Raw genomic sequence first — 19109 nt, 5'->3', positions numbered from 1 at the left:
GCTCAGACCTTCAAATGCAACGCCCTGACAAGACCAGCGCCAAGAAAGTCCCTGCTCTGAAGTCTGCAGTTTTACTGATAACAGGAGATAACTCTCCGCACCAAGATGACGTAGTGAATACCAACTCCAGGCTTGATCCAGAGATCTCTAACTACTTCAAAGTGTCTGAGAGTGGAGGCATGCCTTTAGAAGAACAGCCACATAAAGTGGCAACTTCACTGATTCTGTTTCTCCAAGGACTGGGTTACTGTAAGTTACTAATACTATATGCCTTGTACAGTGAAACCCCGATATATAGAGGATATTTCATGGCTGCGCGGACAGACAAAGTTTCTCTTCGAGTGTTGAAAAATATTTCACTCGTTCGCTGCGCTCACTCGTGAAATATTTTTTTCAACACTAGAAGAGAAATTTCGTATCTCCAAGCAACCATGTAATATTCTATTAATTTTATTATATAAACACCAATGAAATACCAAACCATTTTACTTTAAAAGTTTTTCGGTCTGAAAGCTGCAGTTTATTATGAAGCCATAGCAATGGTGATATTTTCACATGTGAAGATAACATGTTATTTTCACATGTGAAGATATCAAGTTTTCGTGCGAAAACTCACTTGGTATTTCATTGGTGTTTATATAATAAAATGATGTTCCTGGTATAACTGTGAATAATCTACATCCCGGCAAAAGTTATAGCAAAATGTGTGGGACAGGATTCCGATACAACCATCTTCGAAATAACAATGAAAATTAATTTAGTGCACCAAATGTAAAATCTTTGCCAATATAACAGTATTATCAGCACACAGTCATGATTTAAGCAAAACATTTAATTTAGTAGAATAACATTACAGAAATTGAGTAATCTCGAATGTTTCGTTCACAAAAAATGATACTGTGTTCTAATCCTCTTGATCAACTTTATCCCCTTTATAATTATCCTCCTTGTGATTCGACATTCAATTCTCTTAGGTTTACCCCAATAAAATGATATTTTCGGTTATTTTACAGCCATATCTTGATATCGGGAGTTTTGATATAACGATATAAATTTACTGCTCCCTTGGCATATCTTTGTATCAGGGTTCCACTGTATTTGCCCCCTTCTCAGCCCCCCCCTCCCCCCCCCCCCACTAAGGGCAGGGCTTCAGGTAACTTACCTGCTCACTGAGGGACTCTTGTGTGAGGGGGGTACACTACAATGTATGTTCCCAGTCTGAATTTCAAAACCCATCATTTCTCATAATAAGGAGGAAGTCATGTTCCTATTGATCTTTTACTGTCATATTTCTGCTTTTCCTCATTGCTGTCCCAGTTTGAAGCCATCTTTGTGTCATTGTTACCATTTCAGCTGTCTTATGTTGCTGTTTCATTTGCAATTTTATCATAACATAGCCTCGTCAGTATACCAGAGCTTCCAGTACCACAGGTTTCTTACTACTCAGTTTGCAGGAATTGAATGCCATACCTTTTTCTAATCAGATGTTGTCATCTTTTTTCTAGTGACTCGTATCCATACCCACCCACCCAAGATTACTCCTCCAGCCACAAGGGAACCCAGCGTCTGTTGAATTTGTGGAAGTTCAATCAGTTCTTCACTTCAGTCATACAGGACACAAGAGACAGCTAATACATACGAATACACATTAAGATAGTTAAAGCCACAAAATAAGCTGTTACTTGTCGTTAAATGAAGATGTAACTATGATAATTTTCAATCTCTGAGGACATGATAGTCATATGAACATTGTTGTACAAGGAGGTAAATATCTGCTGCTCTTTTTTGATGTGAATAGTATTATTACTAATAATCATTTTAAAAGTGGAATAGCCAAAATCAAGTAGGCACCTTGGCAAATGACAGTTTGCCTCCAGCCAAAAAATCTCCATCCATTTGTTTGATGTACATTTTTTATTTGAGAGTTATCAGGTAATGACTCTGAACCCTAATAAAAGGACTGAATTTTTTTTTCTCAGTGAGAAGTGGAAAAAATTGTTGTGTTGTCAGATATTTTGCACATAATATTATTGTAACACAAAGTAAAACACAAATTGTCTAGCAAGGTATAGCATCCTCCATACCAATAAACGGAAAATTTTGTCAAATCTGATATTCGTGATGCTTTTTTCACCATGATGCGGCAACGAGGTGTATACAAATCAAAATGCTAGAGGGATTCTCCACTCTGGGGTAGGGGGATTGACCTTAAATTCCCAACAACACAGGGTGCAAATGAATGCAAGGAAAACCATCGCAGATAAAGAATCAAGTAATGCAGCTGCGAAAAGAAAACTTTAAGAAACAAATCAGGCTTTCTGGGATTTAAACCCTGGTCTAAGCACCCACCCACCATAAAGCAACAGTTAGCTTGCGTTTAAACCTTGCCTCCACTCAAAAAGCCCGAGAAAGCTACCACTGGTCTCCCTGCAAAATGACGTCTGAGGAATGACCCCAGAAATTCCGTACTTATCCGTAACGACACATCAATAACCAGATCTGAGTAGTGCTTCTGATTGGATGAAGCAAATTTTTAACCAATCCAAAGCACTGCGCAGATCTTCGAAGTGATGTGTCATTGGTATGGAATTCCTGTGGGCATTCCACAGATCATTTCACGAAAAAACCAGTGGTGGTATTGTGAAAAGCCAGCTGTTTTCTAAAGGCTAGTTTTCACTAGCGACGGAGTCATAAGAGCACTTATGACCTAGTGAAAATCAAAAATCTGAGTCGTAAGCGGAGTCATAAGTGCGACAGAATCGGAGTCAGAAGAATCTGAACGCTTCCAAGAAAGGATGAACCAATCGCAATGCACGTTCCCACGCTTTGTGATTGGTTTGGTTCTTCTGCTTCTGCCTCGGACTCCGACAATCTGGTTTTCACTAGATCATAATAGCGGAACGTAAGCGACAAAGTCGTAAACAGAATCGGAATGCTGTTTTCACCAGATCATAAGCTCTACGCTTCTGATTACATCTCCGACTGCGTCGCTAGTGAAAACCAGCCTTAAGGCAACCACTCAAGTTAATGATCTCGAATGTAAAGCTAGAAAAGATAACTGGTTGAGGCAAGCAAGTAAGTAAAGAAGTGGCAAACCTAGGAAACAAGAGCATGTCCATTGATGACAAAAACCAACACAAAGATTTAGGCACTGGATCTTAAAGAAATCGGTATTTATTGAATAAGGATATATTAATATTTCTTTTTACAATAATTTATTATATATTTGGCAATATGTTGTTATAATTATTCCAAATTAAATTATAAGATTAAGATCTAATCTGCTAAGTACCTAAGGCCGACTGTTTGAGTCATCAAGCAATGCTATCACAGCTTTTAACAAATTATGCAAAATTAATAATGTATTACATGACTTAAAACTTAGAAAAACATTCTGTAAAAATATTTAATGGGTAAAATTAAATACAAAATAGACCCTAATAAATTCTTAAAATATTATTATTTAAAAATAAATACTTGTTCTTTCATAGGACTAGAACATCACTTTTAAGCAACATTAATGACAAAAAACTCCTGTTTGTAATGTCTTGACAGAAAAACTGACTTTACATGTAGCATCTTTTTCAAAGATGTGTACGAGTCAAACAGTTTTTCAATTAGAACATCAACTGTACAAAATAAGTGCTTTCGGGCCTTGCCAGCATTGCAGATGAACACTAACCATGGACAGCTGCCAAGCAGTGGCGAGATTCTTGTTCTGGAAGTTACCAGTAGTGCATTTCAAATTTCACTTTAGCCCCAGTGACCAATAATTTTTAACAATAGTTTTTGTGAAAGGCCAATGATGGCACACACTAAAAATCCTGGTACACAGCTGGGGACTCAGAACAAGGATTTCGGTGCTGGCTCGCAGAAAGACTTAACCAGAGGTTTAGTTTCATCTGGCAGTCTATGTTGGGCCAAACCTCAATTTAAATTTGAGAGACTTAAAACACAGCTTGTGATCAAAACTAATAGCTGATACTGACTTTGCGCAATTACAATATTTTTAATCTGATAACTTGAAGTGGCCTACACTCATTTTATAATTTTGCTTTCTTATGACTCTTTTGAAATTTTTGGATGGACTAGCCTCAGTTATTAACAATCACTGAGCTCCAAGTCCATCATTTCAAAAAGAGAAACATCATAATTTCAAAAAAAGAGCTAACTGCAACCTCACATAATTTGTAACACCCAATGTCTTCTTCAGGGCAAAATTCTCCATGGCAATGAGATACTTTCTGTCTGCTCCATTTTCTAAAGCAGATAACATACTCCTGTACATCCTATGTGATCAGTTGCACCCATTCACTGCACCCTTGTGAATGGCAGCTCTAAACAGTCACTGGGTTATACTCTGACTGGTGTCCTACATTGTATTCAGTTGTACATGCAAATGATATGCTCTGTGGTAGTCTCAGTGCAAACCTATAATACAATGTTGCAATGTCAGTTTTGCTGCACACGGTACAGTAAAATTGTTAGGGTTGGGTTTTAAAAGAGAGTTCAAATAGTGGTAAAAAAAACACACACACACACACATTATAAACCTCATCAAAATTGGGCCAACCCCCACATCTAAACATTGTTTGCAGTAACATGGCCAGGAGATGCTATCAGCAAAGGATACATTAATGACTTTGTTCATACAGCTTGTAATACAGTCCCTTCATACTCACATTTGAAGGCTGCCATGTATGTTGTAAGTGACTAATCCTCTGCACACAGTACTGTAAAGGAAACATGGATTCAGGGTTTATTCTAGGTCGAATGAGTCAACAAGTCAGGCATTTGCAAGTTAGGTGTATGAGCTGTCTATTCATGTCTGTTGCAAGTGTACAAGGAAAAAGGTTACAGGGGGCATTTATGAGTGGTTGAGTTCTGAATATGTCAAACATCATTCAAGGGTGGATCAAGAACAATGAGATAGGGAGGAACATTAGGCCTAAGGTGAGCCACACCTCCACCCAAGGTTTTACCCAGAAGGGTGTCCAGCCATCCTACGAACACCCATTTTTGGAAGAAATACAAGGAAAATGCACCTAAATCTCTTAAAATTTTATGGGAAAACATGCCTTCTGGACTGCCAGACTTCAATGTCTGGCAATATGTTGTAACAATTATTACTTTGTTGGCGTATATGGTAAGTCTAGAACTTAAATGTTTTTCCTACCTCTACCTATAGCCAAAGGTAAATTACACATGTCTGAGCCAGAGGTACATATATCACTTGCTGCCTTGCACTCACCTTTAAGTATATATTCTGTCAACAATCCCGGAACAGTAGGGCTGTCAGCAAGAAGTGCATCCATAACTACAAACAATGTCATCATATCATCAGCTTGGGAGAGATTTTCACTTGTAGATAGCCATTCAATTCGTTAAGAAAACTTCAAGTATAAAATTTAACACCTACTTTCAATTAATTGTAGTAACACTTTTGTACTAGGACCTCCATCAAAGTCATCATAAGGAATTACTGTGGTCAAGTACTGAAAACCAAAAAAAAATCATAAGAACCATTAGTTTTGTCTCTCAACTAAAAGTAACAATGTGACAAAAAGGAAATGTTCATAATCAAGTGAAAAAGGTCTTGATTATTGTTAATGAAATTCTTTTTTAGTAGCATGGAAAATGTATGAAAGACAGTACAGAGAATATTTAAAATTGTATTCTGATATTAGGGTTTTAATATAAGTGATTATTGACCATACATCAATACAAATCCATGGAGAACAGTGTGACAAAAATGAATGCTGACATAGGGTTTAAATCAGCGTGTAAAGAAAGTTGTTCCCGATAGCAGGAATAGGGAATTCTGTTCTAAACTAGCCCGACGGGCAATTGAAGTCTTTTGGGAATTTTAAAGTACTGAAGAACTGTAGTCAATTCTAGTCATCAAAAAAAATTGCGGGCTTGTTAAAATCTTTCTTGGGCTAGTAAATGCTAGTTACAGCTTGCCAGAATGGCAAGCTGTAAAACTGACTTTCTTTGCACCCATTTAAATGGGTTAATTATTGACAAATATGTCATATTAAATCTGCACTGTGTTTAAAGCATCTCAGAGACAACAGCAACCATTTATCAAACTGCCATGTTTAATCCTCCAGGTTTCTTACGGTGCACATGTCTAAATGTAAAAACATGACATGAGCATGGTCAAAGTTTGATGAACACAACAAAGTACAATAACCCTCGCATACAAATTATGTTTACCTTTCCTGAATTTGTAGAAAAGCCCTTTTTGCCTTTTGTCTGGCCAGCTTGTAACTCTCGTATTTTTGACTGAACAGTTAATAAAGTGGATATAAATTTGTTCTTGACTTCTTTTTCTCTTTCTAATTCTTCTCTTAATGTTAATTCCTCTATGAGAACATCTGAGTACTCCTTGACGTAAGCAGCCATTTCCTGTTTTAGGTCTAAAAGTTCTCCATTTGAAAGTTCAGAAAGTCCTGTAAAAAAGTACATTTTTCATTTTAATAAAAATGTGTGTTTTAATCTAATCCATATTTTTCAAATACATAAAAAAAGGAAAATGTTCTATGGTTGTCAGAAAGTTTTGAAGTAGATGACTGAGTTGTCACAGGAAGCAACCAGTCCAGGGATATTTTATTTAAAAAACGCCATCAGTAAAGAAATGCAGAGTGGTTGGCTGATACTAAGCCGGCTACTTTTGACAACCCTGTGTTTCCTCCTGTTACTAATAGCATAATAGAATTTCATAAGTTCAACCTAAGATTTCCTAGTTATCAAAGAGTAAAAAAGAAAGGTGCTTGGGGAAACCAGGCACTGCTAAAGCCCTGCCTTAGCAATATTTATTGATCTTAGAAAACATCTTCGGTAACACAGCACCATCTTTATCTTCTTTTCAAAAAAGATGCTTAACAAGCAATACTTTTAATAGTTACTGTAAAGCCCCTTCCCCCCTCCCCCTTTTCAGAGGAAAAAGGTATTAAACCCCTTTTCCCCCTCCCCCTTCATTCTTAAAATAAATGGTAGACTGTAACACTTCATGTGGACTTATCCAGATCTGGTATGATTTGTCCACATGCTGGAAGTGCAGATTTGTATTTGATCTTTAGATGCATGACCTCCAACTTCATGTGCCTTAGCTTTTCTCCTTTACTTTTAGATTTTATGGAGAATTGATACCATCACCTTCGCTAAATTAAATAAGCCCCCTCTCAAATAAACACCCCTTTAACGTACTTGAAATAAATAAGCCCACGTGGGGCTTAATAGAGGATTCATTATAGGTTGTTTCTTTTACCTGCAGCAGCTTGGCACTCATCAAAACTTGAAAGCCGACTGTTTGGTTTTCCTCTAAACACTAGAAATATTTCATCATCTTCATCATTTTCATTATCTGAATCACAGCTTAGAGACGGTTGACCAGTAGATTTTGCTGAAGTAAAGTCTTGTTCAAGTCCATTTGAATCACTACTCCACCTTTTATCGGAGCATTGTGCTTTAAAGTTCTCAGCGAACTTATGAAAGTCAAGAGTTCTTGAAGAGGCATACTCCCCATCTTCTTTAAGCTGCCAAGAAGGCAATTTATTCTGCAAACAAAACAATATGGTAGAACCCTGGTAACTCAAACTCTGAAGGGAAACAAACAACAGTTCGAGTTAGTGGGGAAGTCGAGTTATCAGGGTAAATTTCAGTGAAAATTTTGATCAAGGGAAAGGAAAATTAGTTCAAGTTAGCAGGGAGTTCAAGTTATTCGAGTTCAGCTTATCATGGTTCTACTGTATTTGCCACAATAAGGCATCTTGTCAAGAGAGAATAATTGGGGCATAATATTTTTGCCACAGCAATTCAAAAGTCCTGGCCCCAGATAAATCTCTATCCACTGTCTCTAATACTTATCCACTGGAGAGTAATTTATCCAGTGGATGGCTCTATCTAACATTTGAACAACACGGCTTGAAATTAAAAAAATCCTCTGAGGATGTAAAATTTTTAGTCACCAGATGTAAATTTTTAGTCTCCAGTTTGTATGATGTAAATGATGCAGCTCATAGTATGGTGCAATCTAACAGATTTGATTGTTTGAAAATATCGCGGATGGAAGTCAGTATAAATTTGGAGGTAAACTGCCTTTGTTTAAGTGATTTGGCACATTTTTTATGACGAAAGTGAAGCACGATAAGATGAAATGTTTGTTTTAACTTTACTCTTTTAATTAATTTAAATTTCAATCATAGAGAAATCCTTGTCACCAAAGTGGCAACTAAACCAGACTTTTTAGTCACCAAGGAGAAAATGTTAGTCATATTGGCGACGATATCAGTCACAATTTTGAGCCCTGAACAACCTGGGCCTGGAAAGTCAAGATGTTTTCGTTTTAGCAGTTATGATGTTCTAGTTTCCATTTACCTTTATCATAAAATAGCAGTTTGTTGATGATCAATAAATTGTACAAAACATTATCTATTTACCAATGTTTAGCCATACCCTTGCCCCAGAAAGAAAAGAGGTTTCCTCGCCCTTCTTTATTATTTCCTCAAGGCCACAAAGAAATAGAGGAGGCAGCGCCGTAGCTAGTATGAGGCCAACCAAGGCACTCGCCTCGGTAAAATTTTGACGAATTTCGCCGATCATTTTTATTTTACATAAGCGATCATCGGATATTTTTAACGCATCATGATATTACAAAGAATTCAGCAATTCAGTCAACATACTATGAAAAAATTACCATATCATCGATCTCAAGGGGCTACGTACGTTAACTCAAATTTTTTTTGAACAAATACTGATCAAAACCATTGGCGAGGTTAACGGTCACCCAGATTATGTAGCTTGTTTCTGATTATTGCTTTTTAAATTCCACTTAAATTAACTCGAAAAAAAGTTACCGAAAGGCCCAGAAAACGCTGCAAATCGCATTTCCGAGAGACTAAAGTTCAAAATTTCTCGGGGGGGGGGGGGGGGGGGCATGCCCCCGAACCCCCCTAGCAACTCCCGCCTGCCTCGGTTGGCCGTTTGGTCTGGCTACGGCACTGGGAGGCTGAGGAGGAAGGAGGTTACACGTAGCCTTAATGAGGGTATCAATGCTTAAGTGGAGAGACAGGGGGTACGGGCATAGGTGTGGCTGTTGAGCACTTACTTTGTCCCCTCTTTGAAGATTTAGAACACAAATTTTGCCCCACACTGTGGTTTTTCTATCCCCCAAAAAGGGATATTTCACCAAATTTGAACTATTTTCCAGTCCCAGGGGTCAGGAATTTGACCAAAGAAATAATTGCAAAACAAAAAGAGGCATCAAATGCTGCACATATTCCCGTAACCACTCCCCCCTCCCCCACCCCGTCTGTCCAAACATTGATACCTGCATAAAAAATCCCCTCCAGCCACCTGCTGTATGATAAAACAAGATGCCTGTGTGGGGGGGGGGGGGGGGGGAATTTCTCATAATGTATTTGCGTCTGTTTTTGCCCAAATTTAATTGTACATGGGCTACTTATAGGTATGCCACACCAGCGAATAACACAAGTTGTAATGTATTTTATATTTAAAAAATAACTACAATCTGCACAATGTATAAATGTAGGTAAGCTTGCATACGCGCTCAACATGTACATGAATAAACGAAATCAAAATATTAAAAACAGAATTGAAAAGCGAAGAGGAGCAAACCTGTTACCTTTACAACTATCAGGAGGCAGCCTAGGCCAGAATATATTGAGGAGAAATCAAAATTTACTTACTTCGCGGCTAATCGGTAACAGATTTAACGCCCTTGAGTATTTTGCCTCTGTTTGTGATCCACGCCACACGAGGGGATCGCCGTAAGTAGTAAGCGACGCATCCACGCCGTCTAGGATTCTGCGGAGACAGACGTACAGGAAAAGAATAACTCGATCAGCTTAGAACAGCAATATTTAGCCAAGAAATGACGCTATACGGATAGACAATAAGAGAACTTTCGAAACCTGTCATTCGTGCCAGAAGTGTTAGGTGCTCTATCACTTGAGCTTAAAGCGGCTGAACTATCTGACTGTCGCGGAAAACAAGATATTAAAGTATTAAGCAGAAAAATAGGATCTAGAGACCGGAGACTAAATGGCAAGCTGTCCAAAGTGTTTGTTGTTGAACTATTGCTGCTAAAATCAGACCACTCTGCTTCATTATTATCATCCGACGGGCCACGGTCTTCACTGCCCGCCATGTTGTTTTGAAAATAATCGCGTGAGACTAAGGCAGAATGCACAGGATAGGGAACCTTCAGGGCACAGGGTTAAGGCACCTGCCCACGAACAGGAACCCACTCTTGCCACAAACAACATTGAATCAATCAATCACCGAAATAAGAAAATATAATCCTTCTAATAATAGAATTGAAGTTTTAAAGCCCTAAACCAATGGGATAGTGATAGCGCTGGTATGCGCATAAATAGATGTCCGCCGAGGTAAATAAGTATAAGAGAAACAAATTGTATTATCCAATGGAAAGAGGCTTAACTAAAGGTAGTAGATAATATTATCCATTTTTAAATAACTGAGGCTGGGATTAGGGTGATATATAGAGGCACGGCGCGTGTATCAAGTACACACTTAAGTGCAAGTGACTTGTACGCACCACTATTTAATTTAGCGAGTACTAAAGGCTTTTACACACGCTCAAGAGCTAATGGCAAATAGGACTAATGGCAGCCTCTCTCTCAGCGAGGAAAAGAGCAAAGAACACCAGAAAACGACACGCCTGGGTGGCTGTCCTGTTGGTATATGGGTGTCCTGTGATTCACGGAATACCCAGCGTTCTTTGCGAGGTAAGGAAGTTCAATATGGCGGCGACTTTCCCTTCTGGTTGCTCCGTCACGTAACCCACGCGTTCTACTTGATGTTTGCATTAATCTTTAGAAAAATAGGTATCCTAAAGACGCTGGATCATTTCATCCGAGTTTATATTTTCCATTGAATTAACTCCGTGAAATGGCTTCAGTTCAAGCGGAGATAAAGGAGGAAACGTCAGTTTTAACCCCGCAAGATAGGAACGTCGTTGTGAATGGCGAATACACGACATCTTGCAGGGATAAAGACACAGGTAGTGATTGTACGCAGCTACAGGAGAGCTGCGGTACTAAGAAGGTTACAGATCTGAACGGGGTAGCGATATGTAGTCAATCATGTCAGAGCACTACGAAAAGTGGAAATCATTTGACCCTTAGTAGCTCCAGTGAAGCAAGTTATGACCCCTCAATTAAAAACTTGTCAGCTGTGGACGAAAAGCCGTGTTCGGAACAGGCAGGACCTTCAGAAGCTTTTAAAGCAAGTTGCAATTTCTCTTACGTCAGTTATGAGTCTGAACTGCAAATGGAGCCCATAATGGCCCTTATAACGAAGGACCTTTCAGAACCTTATTCAATCTACACGTACCGCTATTTCATACACAACTGGCCTAAGTTGTGCTTTTTGGTAAGTTGTCTGTCTGTTAGGTTACTGATGATAATGATGATGATGATGATGAAGCCGATAATTAATAGTTTTAACAATAAAAAGTACCTTGGTGTGGGTAACAGAAGGAGCGCGTGCACTCTACCTCCAGGTTCAACATACAAATTGCTTGGACTTCCACCAAGAATGAAAGGAATGCACAAAATGCAATTTGATCACTTGCATTTGGACCTTCTGTCACTCGTAATCGATCACGCATGTTTGACCATTTGTCACAGGAAATTTATGCAAAGCACCGTATTGGAACAAGAGCATTTTGACCTTTGATCGTTGTTGCCCACACCCCATAACCTTTGATTGTTACAATTCTTATAAATGACCGATTGTTATTTTGACTGATCACTCCCTTGAATATTAATGCAATTTTTGAACCCAGGGAAAAACTGTCCCTTTCATCTGGGGTCTGGGGGATGGGGTGGGGTGTGGTATGATGACTTGCCCTCAAAGTTGGTCAGTTAAAAGCTGATGGCTTTAGGTTGGGTTACAGATTGACATGACTACGAGATCAGGGCTGTCACTAAGAGCGGGGGACCAGGGATTTCCCCTGGCTACATGCATGAATCGACACCAATTTCCACTGTTTTATGGAAATCAGTCAGATTTTTCATAATAAACATATTTTTAAAATCTGGAAAATGGTTTGGACAAATCTTTTTTTTTCCAAATTCCAGGCATTAAACAGGCCATGAGATTTTCAGCTGGAAAATCACTTGTTGCTGTCTAGTCTATGTTACACAGTCATTAATGCACTGACTTCCAACAGCAGTCATGCCATCGCGATCACATTCCGAAACCCAGGAAATGGGATATACGGGAGTTAAAATCCAACAAATTTCTTGGGGGACCCATGCTCCCAGACCCCCCTAGAAGCTTGCACCTTTGGTGCTTGTTCAATAGGAAATCAGTCAGTATACTGCTCAGAAGGACAAAAGATGGGCAATGACAGGAAGATGGCCCAAAAACAGTGGTTTTGTGACAAGCAGGATGTTTCGTTGCTTGTGCTTTTTCTTATGCCTGTGCACTGCCCCCAGTTTTCATATATAACACAATAACACAAGCATAAAATTTAATGTACACAAGAGAATGAAAAAGTTTCTATTTGTTGTGGTTTTGCTTATCTTGCTTCCCACCAGTTTGCTAGGAGCTTTCTTATACCTATGCATATGTCAATGTGTAAACCAACCATTTAAGGAAAAGATATGATTTTGTACAAGTGTTACTGGTGATTTCTCAGGCCCGGGTAACAAAGTTGACTCTTAACCATGGATTGCCTTTGGGAATAATGGTACTCTCCACCCAGCAGCCTAGCATGGGAAGTGCACAAAAGGTGTCCTCTCTATCTTGGAATCTGTAAAATGTAGAAACCAACCTTAAGAAATTTTTCTAAAATTTCTTGTAGTATTTTCCTACTTTTGTGGCCACAAGGTAAGTATTATGGAGTGAGCTGAGCTGAGCTGAGCCAGTTGCTGAGCAACACTTTGATTTTCCCTTGAAGTCTTGCTAGTATTTATTGTGAAGAGGGTCTAACCCTTGTTCCTCAACAACAAAGAACGAGCGAAACAAAAGTTCTTGATGTAACGTTATGTGGGTATATAGAAGGTCACATGCACTTTGACGCACAAACATCTCTCGTGTGAAAAGTCCCTAATGGCAAGGAGCAAGGAGAGATGGCTGTAATTGCAGACTAACCAAACTTTGGTTTACCCCAGTGAAGTAAAATTTCTTGAAACTTGTATGCTACTCCAGTTACATTAATCTTTTAAATTCCTCTTCATTTTACATTCCTCTATACCTTGTTGTAGTATTGTGTTTACAATAAGAATGTTTACTGTATGATATATTTAGGCAATGGATGGTGACAAGTGCATTGGTGCTATTGTATGCAAACTTGACCTACACAAGAACATGATTCGCAGAGGATACATAGCTATGTTAGCTGTTGAGAAGGAATACAGGAGGCATAAAATAGGTAAGCCATGGCTTTGGTTTTACTGCTAATAACTACCTTAAGTGAGCTCTTGAAAGTTGTTTATTTTTAATATGATTACTGAACTTTCTTTATTTTAAGGTTCAAATCTTGTAGTGAGAGCAATCCAAGCAATGATTGAGGACAGCTGCGATGAGGTGAGGAAGGAAAAGCATGTGAATTTTGTTTTGGTTTTAGTTATCGTTGTCATTATCATTATCAACATCACTATCATTATCATCATCATCATCATCATCATCATCATCATCATCATCTTTATCATTATCATTTCTTAGAACCACTAGAGAATGCAATATCTCAGGTGCTTGTTTCTGGGTTCACTGAACGCGGGTGTAGTCAGCTAGATAGAACCATTCTAGCACTTCCAGTCCACCTGGGTGGCCTGGGTATGAGGTACCCATGCCTTGAAGCAAACCACAAGTACGCTTCTTCAGTCAAAATAACAACACCCCTTGTTCAACAAAACATATCTCAATCACATCCACATACAGGTAAATATGATACATGATATTACATCTAGTTCAAATCCCCTGAATTCCGCATAGTATGATGTTGTCCGCTTTATTTGTACTCTAGGTTGTTCTTGAGACTGAAGTCAGCAATACAGCAGCTCTCCGGCTGTATGAAAACTTGGGCTTTGTCAGGGACAAGAGGCTGTTTAGGTACTACCTTAATGGTGTTGACGCATTGAGGCTCAAGTTGTGGCTCAGATGAAGGAATCATTTCATTAATTATAAATAAGGCAAATAAAAAACTTACGGTTCTGTTCTCCACGGCATCTCACCTAAACCCCATCACAGAGTCTACCACCAATGTATATCATTTATTGTAAAGTGTTGTGTATTGGACCACGCACAATTCATGCCCCTTTCCCTCAACATCAAAGTTTTACGGATTTGAAGGTCATATTCAACAGTTGTGATGATGACTTTGAAGTGGTGCGAGGGGAGAAAAGACCCTGACAGTCATAAGAATAATTTGTCCTTCCTCTAAGGTGCAGTGAAGTATGAAAAATGGTTTTGAAAAATTATAAACATTTTGCAACTGGTTGTAGCAAACAGCAGACCACATCTTGACACTGGTGTTTTTAGACGTTTTCAGCATGGTTTGTCTGTTTTCTACTTGCGGACCAGGTGATATTGCTCTTTCAAAAATATTGTCTTATTTACGTAAAAATGTATGAAAGGCAAAACACCCATACCATTTGAGAATGGTATAAGATTTGAAATGGGGGAACAAAGAAGCCAAGCTAAAGAGGTCTGTTACTTTAAAATTCTAATCAGTGAGGTGGAAGCCTCATCACCTAAGATACCTGTATGTCCTGTTTACAGGTGCATTTTTTGTTAAACAATAATAATTGTCATTCCAATGCAATAGGCCTTCTCCAAATCACTCTCAGCTTCGAAATGTGTTCAACAAGTCCTGATACCCGTCCATGTGTGAAAATGCACTTATATTTAATGTAAATCAGTTTAATTTTAGTATGACTGGTTGCATGCCAGGCCTCTCTTTCATAAAAGGTCTCACTCTTCAGGACTGCGCTGATTGTTGTAGTTACAACCAGCAGCAATTTTTGTGTAGTATGACAAAGGATGCACTTTGACAAACCTGATTGAAATGTAGTGGTATTTTTGGGCGAAATTGCAGGAAACGTTAGAGTAAAATCACATAAACACTACACTGAAATCACTGTTGGTTTACACTGACAAGAGTTGCATTGGAGAGCGCAACAAGCATTATGAAAAAATCTCACTAGTTTAGATTGGCCTGTAAATGTAATTTTCACAGTTGAGGTCAAGAAGACCAAGAGGTCATGTTTTTGTTTTGTAATTGAGGTTAGTAAGCACCCTACATGAACATCCTTCCCTTTAGGTCCATATGTGGTTTTTAGGTGTGGTGTTTTCTGGTTAATTTATCATTTTCCTTCAAGCAACATAGCACAGCCATTGTTTTAGCTGCAACATTTTTGAATAGACAGAGAGTAGTATCAGGTTTTAAAGTCAAAATAATAATGTAAAAGTTGTGTCTGTCTCCCACTTCCCATGGCTATGGTTGCTCCCTGAAAAAAGTTGCCGTCAAGACTTTTTATCTTCCAAACTTTGCTAGGAATTTGTTAAGCTATCATGTATTGGATCAATTACTGACCACCTACCCCTCCCTTAAGCCAAAATTTTGCCCTAGGTAAGTGATAATGTTGGCTTAGGGGAGGGGTAGGTGGAGAGTTTCATAGAAACTTAAATTGATCCCATGTATCTTCCTAGATTATCTGGCAAGTAAAGTCTGGAAAGAGAAAAAAACTTTGAGTTCAGGTGTGTGGTACAGGGTGCTACAAAAGTCTACCTCACCATACCCCTCTATGTGAAAGGTTGTCATCCTCACCCTTACCTCACTCGGCAGATAATCCAAGGCAATACTATTAAGCATGATAGGCCAATGATTTTAACAGGATAATAGAGTGGATATTCAACTGGTTCAATTTTTTTGTTTGTTTGTTTTTTGTTGGGGTGGGTGGGTGTGGGGTGGTATTTTGTAAGGGCATATTTTTTTTATAACTGACCCCTAATGAGTTGGTCTTTCTGAGATCTCCTTTCTTTTGATTAAAGTAATGTTAAGAAGACGGCATTGCAGCTGATATTCTGTGTTTTCATTTCATGACTACTTATATTTTCAGCTTTACTGGACATAAACCTTTCCAAGGGGGGTGGGCATAAACGGTAATCGTAGGCTCCAATCGAGGTTCCCTCCCCTCCCTACCCATTCTCACAGAGCTTAAGAGATAGATGACAGTGCTTTAGGTACCTACAGTACCAGTTGACAATTCTGCGCCCATTTCTTTGAAAGATGGTTAAGTTTAACCCAGGATTAAGCCAAATTTTGAGCAAGGTTTTCTTGTCAAGAACATGCAACTTAAGCTTACAAAATACTATTAAGCATTTGCTACGAGATACAGTAATGATAACACAACGTGTTAGTCTAAGCAATACATAGAAAGTAAAATACAAAAACGGAACAAAATTTTAATCATGGATTAGCACTAATCGGCCTTTCAGGAACCGTGCCCTGTATCTTTTCCATATACTACTTCAGACACTCTTTTTTTTGAAAGAAAAAGTTCTGAGGGGGTGTCTGTACACAGGCTAGGTTTTCTTCCCAGGTGTCAAAACGTTTAACAGGTAGGGTAGTTAGCAAGTACATGGTTGCCTCTACCACTCGGGAATAACCTGAGATCAGGCGTTATTATTTTCTTTTGTTGTTGTTGTTGCTTCTTCGGCTCGATACTCGGGAACGAAAACATTCCCAGACTATTCCCTTACCCCTGGCCATGAATTTCACACTTTCTCGAGTTTTTATGAAACCCTATAACCTGATTCTCAGACGGTCCGCAATATGGTTTTCGCGATGCAGGATTAGCCATCTTTGAAAGGATTCGACATTTTAACGAAGATTCGGGATTGCGGGATGCCGAAAATATCCATCGCGATTTGGCGGGATTGCGCGAAATTTTGGTTCGGGATGACGGGATTGGAAAACCCTATCGGAGACTCTCTCCCTTACTCCTTTATTAGGGATCTTAAGCAACGACGACGGCGACGGCAACGAGAATGGCAAACAAGTAATGGGTTCACAGTGGCGGATCCAGGGGGAGGGTGCAGGGGGTGCGCACCCCCCCCCCCCCTGGGATGACCTGCGGCCGCTTTCTAATTAACACTGTGCAGTCACTTGACAGACATATAAAATCTGCTCTATCGTTTGGTATGTATTCTCAGTAGTTCACATTATGTTATTCCTAATCAAAAGCCCTCTTCTTCGTATTCGCGTTTAAAATTTTTTACGTCATCGGTCAGTTAGTGGTGCACCCCCTCCTAAGAAAAAAAACCTGGATCCGCCCCTGGGTTCAGATTAGCAAAACAACATCTCTGCACGTGCATCACGCTTTTTTGTACATTTCCTGGATCCTTATTTCTTTGCCGTCGTTGCCCGAATACGGCGTGAAACTGCTTAATTTCACGTTATGTGGAGGATGTGACGACCCTCTTTTTCTTTTACTGAACTTTGATACAGTCCTCTAGAATTCAACTCCAAAAAAATTCACCAACCTTTGAAGAATTGTATGAGATGGAATAAGAGCGATTAAGTTTAAAGCAGCGCGAAAACACTTTTTAACTGACGTTTTCGTAGCTTGCCGAGGACCAGGCTCTGCATTGGGGGAAAAAGGAGGAAAAAATCAGGGAGGGCGAAAAAATAATCTACGAGCGAAGCAAGCCGCGAGGGGTATCTAGGCTCGCTTCGCTCGCTGATATCTTTGCTATTTTACCCCGTTTTTTGCATTTTTCCCCCCCTGCATAGCCTGGTCCCAGGCTATTTCGTAGCCGCGTTGTTGCTTTAAGGGAGAGAGGGCGTGGCCATAAGCGACCTGGAGCGTCTGAGAATCAGGCTATGAAATCCTACGGCAACCTAAAAAAACGGCGTCGTGACCTCGCTACGAACTGATATTTCTATAGTGGTGCGTTAAGGCGAGACTGTCACTCGATCAAACTTTGAAATCTGGACAAAATCCTGTGATGCCATTCAAACGAAACCTATTCGGCGAACTTTAGCATAGCAGTAGTCATTTTAAAGGAATTTGTAAGATTTACATTCGTTTTGTTGTACAGTTTTTCTCTCTGAACTCTGTAAATAATTAGTAGTTAAAGGGAAGAGTTTCTGTTAACATCCAATCAAGCAACAGCGTGCGCTTGACGTTTTGTTTCCTTGGTAACACCGATTATTACGTTAAGGGCGCGTGAACAAATTTTATTTTTCCACAAAATCTCCCACGGACGCGAGACGCTTCAAATGATAATGTTTTACGACAATGGAGATGCTACATAAGCGTTTACAGCTGCGTATATGCGACAGTACTCTCTGGTCAAGCAAATCCAGGGCAAATCTATCGCAATTCAAGTGAGTAATTCCAAGAGAAAGGTAGGGCCTAATGCCTATTCCATTCCAAAACAGCAGTTTTTTTGCTATTAAAAACTTTAGCTTCTTCTAAGAGCAGCTTTCCAGTCTCGCTAGCAACAATAATTTCGTTCGGACCGTTTTAATATTTTTTGCTGGTTCTACAGTCAGTCCAAATATGAAGACATCTCATTGATATCAAGTATTTTCAAGAAATTTCTTCTCCAATCCCTTTATTACGGACTCTCTGACTTTTAAAGACACAAGCTCGCGGTCATGAAGGTACAGTGTCCGCAATAACAAGAATTGACTGTACTTTCCACTAAGAGAGATCTTTAGATTTTAGGACGAGAACGAGTAGAGATTTAACTCAAAGTTTTTGCGCGTGTTCTCAAAAAAAAGACAACCCGGTAAGCTTCATTTTACCTTTTTTCACCAAAAAAGTTAGTACGGTTATTTATACTGAAGGAGGTTAGGCCCTCTCCCGATAGCAGAATGATAAAACTTCTTAATTTGTTAACTTGTTCCCGCCACTACGACATTCACGCTAAAATTCTTAGTAGAATGACAACGGGTATCACGTTTTCCCGCCAAAAGGGCGCTGGTTGACGCGTGAGCAATACTCAGTATTGAGAAAATCTCCCACTCGACTACTCGTAGTCGTTCTCGTCTCAAAATCTAAAGCTTTCTATTAACACATCAAAAGAATACAAACAAAAGA

The 19109-nt window shown here is 39.2% G+C and overlaps 3 protein-coding genes across 3 annotated transcripts in view; 2 read left to right on the top strand and 1 right to left on the bottom strand.

Annotated features, from left to right (window-relative positions):
* Positions 1 to 2113, top strand: part of LOC140942844 (protein NDRG3-like) — a 4227-nt gene extending 2114 nt beyond the window's left edge. Inside the window, exons 2-3 of the mRNA XM_073391857.1 lie at positions 1 to 249; positions 1506 to 2113. The exon at positions 1 to 249 is cut by the window's left edge and continues 184 nt beyond it. Of these exons, the coding sequence (XP_073247958.1) occupies positions 1 to 249; positions 1506 to 1573 (317 nt within the window). The 3' untranslated portion in view covers positions 1574 to 2113. The remainder of the gene's footprint in view (positions 250 to 1505) is intronic.
* A 1056-nt stretch (positions 2114 to 3169) lies between these two features.
* Positions 3170 to 10174, bottom strand: LOC140943780 (fasciculation and elongation protein zeta-2-like). Its single transcript, XM_073392888.1, has 8 exons — positions 9939 to 10174; positions 9714 to 9831; positions 7274 to 7562; positions 6220 to 6455; positions 5420 to 5495; positions 5252 to 5317; positions 4683 to 4733; positions 3170 to 4431 (listed from the first exon to the last, which is right to left on the bottom strand). Exons 1-7 carry the CDS (start codon positions 10172 to 10174, stop codon positions 4714 to 4716), a joined length of 1041 nt encoding a protein of 346 aa, XP_073248989.1. The 3' UTR covers positions 3170 to 4431; positions 4683 to 4713.
* A 604-nt stretch (positions 10175 to 10778) lies between these two features.
* LOC140943185 (uncharacterized) lies at positions 10779 to 15923 on the top strand. Its single transcript, XM_073392253.1, has 4 exons — positions 10779 to 11421; positions 13306 to 13429; positions 13529 to 13584; positions 14024 to 15923. Exons 1-4 carry the CDS (start codon positions 10939 to 10941, stop codon positions 14159 to 14161), a joined length of 801 nt encoding a protein of 266 aa, XP_073248354.1. The 5' UTR covers positions 10779 to 10938; the 3' UTR covers positions 14162 to 15923.
* The last annotated feature ends 3186 nt before the right edge of the window (positions 15924 to 19109 follow it).

This window comes from Porites lutea, chromosome 7, assembly GCF_958299795.1.
Source record: "Porites lutea chromosome 7, jaPorLute2.1, whole genome shotgun sequence".
Classification (NCBI taxonomy): Eukaryota; Metazoa; Cnidaria; class Anthozoa; order Scleractinia; family Poritidae; genus Porites; species Porites lutea.
The sequence above is the reverse complement of the archived record's forward strand: the minus strand, read 5'-3'. Positions and strand labels throughout refer to the sequence as shown.